The following is a 7,539-nucleotide window of genomic DNA, read 5'->3' as shown; positions in this document are numbered from 1 at the left end:
ATCCAATATTTCAACGTCAAACAAAGTCACAGATCAAATGACGATAAAAAAAGTCACAGATCAAACTTTTTTTTTCAATCAATTGCATAAGTATCTATCCTATGTACTACGTCTAGCATTTGAACCCTCCATATATAACCGTATTATCACCTTTGGCACCTAGCCATTTGTCCGCCATTTCTCTTCTTTTGACACAATGATATTGTTTACATACACACAAGAGAAAATAATATGTATGATTGCGCTCATCTTTACACGCATTCGCTGAATGGAAAGATTCATACACTTATGACTAATTCTAAAGTTCTAAAAAAAATACTAATTCTAACACCTAAATTAATGGAACATAACAAAGACATTGTGGCCATTATAAGTTTTATACTCTGCCATGGTGAGCTACGACTAAACAAAATGACATTACACATGTTTTATTTTTTGCTAATTGTAAAACAAAATTAAATAGGGGTTTGAAACAAACAAGCATGTCCAAAAGGATTAAGTGTATTTATTTTACCCTCAACTCTTGCTCCTGATTAAATCGTCTCCCTCAATATTTTCATCCAATGTGGTGTTGGGACCCACAAGTTAGTCCTCCCTTGCTCACCCTTACCTCTTCTCTCCCTACCCTCCTTGGTCTCCCTTTCTTCTCCATGGGGGACTAATTGACAGAGACCGACGAGGGAGCATAGGGTGGCGACCGTCGGTGGATGATGGAGACATACGAGGCAGCCTCGGAGAGCATGAAGATCAGCGGCATCCAATGCTAGTTGAAAAAGCAGTTTGCGAGCGATAGCTCCATCACGAACCAGAGAGCGAAAAACCCCACAGGGGGAGGACGCGGACATGGCGGTGAGCGGAAGCGCCAGCACGCGCATGAGGCTAGCGAGCCCCAACACGCAGTGCAGGCCGAGGAGGTCATAGACAGGGCCCATGGTGAGCTGCCCCACCAGCGTCGTCGAGAACGAGCTCATGGCGGCTTCCGACAAGTTGGACGAGGCCAGTTCGAGCATCGACTGTCTATCCCCCTACCTTGAGATCGAGATCCACAACCGCCACTACGTCATCAAGTTCCCACACTGCCCACTCCTGTGCCACCGTAGCCTCTCTGCCTACCTCGTTGTCATCGAGCAGCCATCGTTGTTGCGTCCAAAGCACGAGGACACTGCTCCTCCCTTACGGACTTGTTGCGGAGTCCAAATAGGGGAACCTGGGGCTTCGACGCCATGGGCGACATCAATAAATAGGGTGGTGGTGAGCTAGAGAAGCTCTCCTCCAATGGGAGCTCCAAGCGTCGACGATGCTCTGCTGCCTCTTTCTGCCTTCGCCTACATTTGTGAGAGAAGAAGGGGAGAGAAAGATAGAAAGAGAGGAGGGAGGTAGATAGAAGAGAGGAGGTTAGGGAGAAGAGGAGATGGGACAAAAATCGCTAATATGTGTATCCCACGTGCTGACTTAGCAAGTCAATCGTAGTTAAACTGCCACATTAGCAGAAAATCGCTTCTAAAACATCAAAGGCGTAGATTTGCAGTGGAGGCGTTATATCCTGGTTTTGCCATTAAGGGGGGCAGTTCAGCCAGGGGCAATACGTCATGGAGGTAAAATAGACTTATTCATGTCCAAATAAAATTGAGGGCTGGAGAGATTCCTCAGTAAATAGGCCCATTACCTCACACAACTAGCTGATCTGGACTAAATAGGCCCATTCTCTTGACAGCCCAAAAATGCTTTTCCTTCTGTTTCGAGATACTTTTGGGCTTACTCCGGAGGCCCTGATGATTTGGGCTAATCCAAGAGTACGAAGAATATCTACTGCTGTACTGTCTGCAGCAAAGAACAATAGGATACTACGGTGCCAAATAATGTTGACCGATTAGGGCTCCTCTAGAACGCCTAAATTTTATACGATTTTCATCGAAATGAATCTGATTCCCGTAAGTCCTTTGAAAATTGGAATTTCATTCGTTCCATGCAAGGCCTTACCCTGGTTTCTACCTAATTAAGCATCTGATTATTACTAGTAGTATTAGCCTAACCAAGTCTTATTGAGACTATTACACGCTTGCATGCATGTCACAGGCTCACATCTCCGGCTTCAGATTCATGCAGTGATAAGCAAATTGAACTTTTTAAATTAATTATTGCTTACTGAAAGATCAAAGATGCGTGTACGTTGGGTATCTGACGAAGTAGGCAGGCAGGCAAGGGGTGGCTGGCTAATTTGCTTGATGCTTAGCTACGCGTGCAGATATTTCTCATCCTTAATTTAATTACTTGGCAAAGGCACCTTCATAAAAAGGTTAATCTGCGTGTAAACCGCTCTTAATTAGCAGGAAATTCACAAAGCTTTTGCGTATATACTTGACTTAGCTTTAGCTAAGATCATGACTGTTTGCTTTTGGGTGACGTATACACCAACACCGTCACCCACCCCTTCACTCTACTTTAATATCTTATCTCCCTCTCACTAACATATAGTCCACTCCAATTATACATTTTTTTCTTACATACACGAGCACTTTGCACATACATGTGTATACATCATTAATTATATATGGTTTGTATATATTGCAGATATAATTAATTAATTACAAGAGGTTTATGAAAAATCAAGATTCATTAAGCTGGAAAAAAGGGATGGTATATATGTTATTTATACATGAAAGATAATGACCAAAAATACTTACAGGGTAATTAAAGTGCAGTAACAAGCGAGCAAACAAGAGAATTTGCTACTACAGAGGAGATGAATTAACAGCTGTAATAAAAGGAAAAAAAAGTATTAATTACATTTAGATCCAGACATTTCTGTCAAGGCCCTCCACTTTAACTAACCTTCTCATCCCAGTCCACCCCTCTCGGCTCAGTACACTACCAAGCTGTGTTGTTATTCACCGATGTATTTTTGCAGCCAACCCCCTCTCCTTGACTGAAATTACGTACGTAACGTGGGCTGTGTATCTACTCAACTACATGGACAGGATTGAGCTAGCGGCGGCGGCGGCGGCGGCCATGGCCGGCGGCGAGGTGGGAAGAAGCGAGCGAGCGAGCGAGAGAGAGAGAGAGCTAGCCGCAGAGGGCGCCGACCTCCCTGAGGCGGGGGACGAGGCGGCCGCTGAGGTGGAGGCCCATGAGGCCGTCGAGGCCGCCGACTGGGGCGCCGCCGACGAAGAGCGCCGGGACGGCGGCGGCGGCGGCCGCGGACGCCGCGGCCTCCTCGGCGGCCTCGTCGAGCTCGATGACGGTGGCGTGCGCCCCCACGGCGGCGAGGAGGCGGCGCATGACGTGGCACATGCAGCACCCCCTCCTCGCGAAGATCACCACGGGGCTCTCCCGCACCAGCCTCCCGATCCTCTCCGCCGGCTGCTCCCCTCCCGGCGGGTCGAACAGCGTCAGCCCCAGCATCCCTCCGCCGCCTCCCCCCCTCGTCGACGACGGCGCGTCCCCGGCCACCGCGCAGCTCACGCCGCCTCCTCCTTGCATGTTCTCGTCGTCCGCTGCAGCCAGAGAGAGAGAGAGTAAACGGCGGCGAGGTCTTCGACGGCGAGGGGGGAGGAGGAGGAGGGGTGGGGGAGGAGAAGGATATAAAGGAGGAGGAGGGAGAAGAGGAGGGCGCACATGGGGGGGTGGGGGAGGTGACGTCATGGGAGAGGGGTGGGGCCCAGTGGTGGCGTCACGTGGATCGACAGGCGCACCGGCCGGCAGCTAGCTTCGATGGATGGATGGCTTTGATGGGGAAGACGACGATAGAGTAGAGCGAGAGGGAGGAGGAGGCCAGGTGAAGCCATTTTGATCGCCAAAACCAACCAAAATAGCAATCAAAACGGGACTTAATTATAGCCGACAAATCATTACTAACCACTGTTCAAAACTTATTGAGTGTTCCATCATGCTTTCGGATACAACCAAAATCCTAAAATAAAGATTCATGGTGCTAAAAATTTAATTTAAAACAGATTCCATATTCAGATTCTTAGCAGTAGAAAATTACTTTCTAATAAGATAAATTATATTTGTTTTTTTATGGGATGGAAGAAGTAGTATACTTTCTCCATCCCAAAATATAAGGCTCAACCACACTTAACATAAAGAACCAGAAAAAAATTAATCACCTTGAATGGATCACATCCATACATGTAAGCAATATGATTGGGAGATCTAATGGTAAAGGATTCAATATAAACCAAATTTAAAAGCCCAATAGGTGATAATTAATATATGTATGCCTGTATGCACGTCTTATATTATGAGAAATAAAATAATATGTGTATTACTATACTTAAATTTAAGGATGGAGGAGTACTATTTAAAATGGAGATAGTAATAATTGTAAATTTATCCCAAAAGTAACAAAAAAAATATAAAACGACGTCAACCATTTCAATAGCTACGTGTGGTCGAGTGGTGGAGTGCAACCGCGGGTAGTTGTAATCCTGTTCCCGGCGGCGAGCGGGCACACACACGTGTCATCACCGCGTGGGGGCCCACTGGATCGTCCAGCCCATCACCCGTGGTCTACTGGTCTCCCTGCTGCTTCTGCTTCACAGTGAGGTCACCCTCTCTCTTTCCGGCTGGCTGCAACGTGGGACCCACCGTCGGGGACGCACACGTGGCGGCGGCGGCGTCCGTTGACGTCGCTGTTCCGGGGCGCTGGGGTGGCCGTCCATCTCGGCCGCGCGCACACGTCACACGCCCACCATGCAAACACCGCCGGGAAACCGACGGCCAGGATCGGATCTTGATCTTCTGTGGCGGCCGAGCGATGGATCGAGATGGACAGTGGAATTTTTTTAATTTTTTAGACTTTTTATTTTTTTAATTTTATTAATAGACCATTTAAAAAAGTATTTTTGAAAAATAAAGCTTCTAACCATGGCCACGCCAGCCGTGCGTGACATGATAAAGTTATTTGACCATACCAGACAGGCTGACGTGGCCAAAGATACAGATTTATAAATATTTTTCGAATGGACTATTAATAAAACTAAAAATAAAAAAAGTCTAAACATAAAAAATTTCTCGATCATGTGGTGGTGGTGGTCGTCGTTTTGTCAGGGTGCGGTATGAAGCAACGCAGGCGGTGCACATGTTGGCAAGTCAACTGTAGTAGTGACGGCTGCTACCTACTGGGGTGTAGCATATGCCACTGGAAGTATCTGCCATACACCATGCGCCTTTGTGAAATCATTGTCATGATTATTATTTGTGATGAACAATTGGCTTTACAAATGATTTAATCAACGAATTGGTTTGAGAGCATGTGTGGATGTTGGTGTGAGTGCGTGTGACTAATGTGGGTCAGGTTGTGATATTTGTGCCCAGAAACTGTTGTTTTGTCTGATTGTGTGCAGGTGACTTGAAGTCAGCCTTGGTCAATGGTGAGGACCGGGATTATGCTCAAGGAGGAGCAGAGGTCTAGTGTGGTCAGGATACCATGTGAGAAGGTGACTAGAGTCTGGATTCTTGGAGGTCAACTTCGGTCAATGGTGGGGATTGGGACTAAACTCAGGAAAGAGTTGAGGTCTAGAAGGTTAAGGATATCGGGTGACGAAGTTGGATACGAGATGGCACACGATGTATGGACATCGTGTGGGAGAGATCTTCGCAACGGGCTTCATGAGGTGTGCGTGTAAGCGTCAGTGTTTGCGAGGAGGAATGAGAAAAGATGGAGATGAACATGTACGGTGGAGTGCATGGTTGCTACAGTACTCAATGTACTGTAGCGTGTAGTTTGCATGTGCGTGATGTGCATGTGTGCTGTGTGCATGCTGATGCATGTATGATAGTTGTATGTGTCCTGGTCGATGGCAGGCTTGATCCATGCAGAGGCAAGCCGACTCGGCTTAGGCGGCAAGCAGCAGCAGCGAGGGCAGGAGGAGTCTGACTTAGGGTGCGGCTGTGGGTTCGGAGAAAAAGGAAATTGAGGTATTGAGTCCTACTGTGAATAGGAGTTCTACACCTACTTTAAGTAGGGGGTTTTTTTATGTATAAATAGAGAGGGAGCGTGAGGCTTCCTGGTATCGCTTTGAGAGCAATTGAGTTGATAGTTTAGTTAGGGTTTCGAGTTTAGTCGAGATTTTTGTAAGGAGTGCTGTTGTTGCACTTTGTAAACACAGAGAGAAGCAATAAAGTTATCATCTACTTTGAGAGTTCTTCGATTTGTGTTTCTTCGGGTTCAGACGGCATGGCGGCGATCTAACCGGTGGCGTGCGAGCAGTCCGACCGGCGGCGATAGGACTACGTCGAGATTTCCGCTAAAAGTTTTTGGGGTTTTGGTTTTCCCTACCATTCACCCCCCTCTGGTAGGCTTGGTTGCTTGTGTTCGATCCTACAAGTGGTATCAGAGCCTTGTTTTCTTCTTTGGATTTTAATCGATCTAGAGTTTTTGCCATGGCTGCTTCTAATAAGTTTTCAACTAAGCCTCATGTTTTCGATGGAGTGGATTTTACACATTGGTGTAGTAGGATGCAATCTTATATTATGGCTGAGAATTATGATATTTGGAGGAAAGTTTCTCATCCTTATGTGATTCCTGAAGTTATTAATACTAATGCTGCAAAAACTGAGTTTGAACAAAATTGCAAAGCTCGCAATATTCTTTTGAGTGGGATTTCTCGTTCGGATTATGATCGTGTTGCTCATCTTCAAACTGCTCATGAGATTTGGATTGCTTTGAGTAATTTTCATCAAGGAACAAATAATATTAAAGTTTTTGGGTTTTTGGTTTTCTCTACCATTCACCCCCCTCTGGTAGGCTTGGTTGCTTGTGTTCAATTCTACACGCTTCACTCCATGCTTGCCTAATTATTGACTTCATTACCATCCTTCTAATTTACTCTCTCCAACTACTCCATGTTGTAGGCCGTGTTTAGATGCCAAAAAAATTTGACAAAAATATCACATCGAATCTTTGTACATATGCATGAAGTATTAAATGTGGACGAAAAAACAATTGCACAGTTTGCGTGTAAATTGCGAGAAAAATCTTTTAAGCCTAATTGCGCTATGATTTGACAATGTGGTGCTACAGTAAACATTTGCTAATGACGGATTAATTAGGCTCAAAAGATTCGTCTCGCAGTTTACAGGCGGAATCTGTAATTTGTTTTGTTATTAGTCTATGTTTAATACTTCAAATGTGTGTCCGTATACTTTCAAATTTTTACACCCTTGAAACTACACACCCATAATAAAAAAAATCAAAAATTTCAAATTTATCATCGTATAACCCTTTGACATGTAGCTTTATTATATCTATGTATGCAAATTGAGAATATATACATGCATGCATGCAAACATTTAGGGGTAGTTAACTGCTCGTTTGTTGTGTGGAGTATATGAGGAGTTGAAGTCTACGGCCTTATTTAGATTCTGCCCCAAAATTTTTCACCCTGTCACATCGAATGTTTAAACATATGCATGAAGTATTAAATATATGCTAAGAAAATAACTAATTACACATATTGCGGCTAATTTGCGAGACAAGTCTTTTAAGCCTAGTTGCTCTATGATTTGACAATGTGGTGCTACAGTAAACATTTA

The 7,539-nt window shown here is 45.0% G+C and overlaps 1 protein-coding gene across 1 annotated transcript; it reads right to left on the bottom strand.

The window, feature by feature from the left end:
* Positions 1 to 2,622: 2,622 nt before the first annotated feature.
* LOC127773036 (glutaredoxin-C7) lies at positions 2,623 to 3,763 on the bottom strand. The gene has a single exon (XM_052299046.1). It carries the CDS (start codon positions 3,640 to 3,642, stop codon positions 3,064 to 3,066), a length of 579 nt encoding a protein of 192 aa, XP_052155006.1. The 5' UTR covers positions 3,643 to 3,763; the 3' UTR covers positions 2,623 to 3,063.
* Between the last annotated feature and the right edge of the window lie 3,776 nt (positions 3,764 to 7,539).

The sequence above is a fragment of the Oryza glaberrima genome, chromosome 5, assembly GCF_000147395.1.
Source record: "Oryza glaberrima chromosome 5, OglaRS2, whole genome shotgun sequence".
Taxonomy (NCBI): Eukaryota; Viridiplantae; Streptophyta; class Magnoliopsida; order Poales; family Poaceae; genus Oryza; species Oryza glaberrima.
Note: the sequence above shows the minus strand (reverse complement) of the source record. Positions and strands in the feature narration are given on the sequence as shown.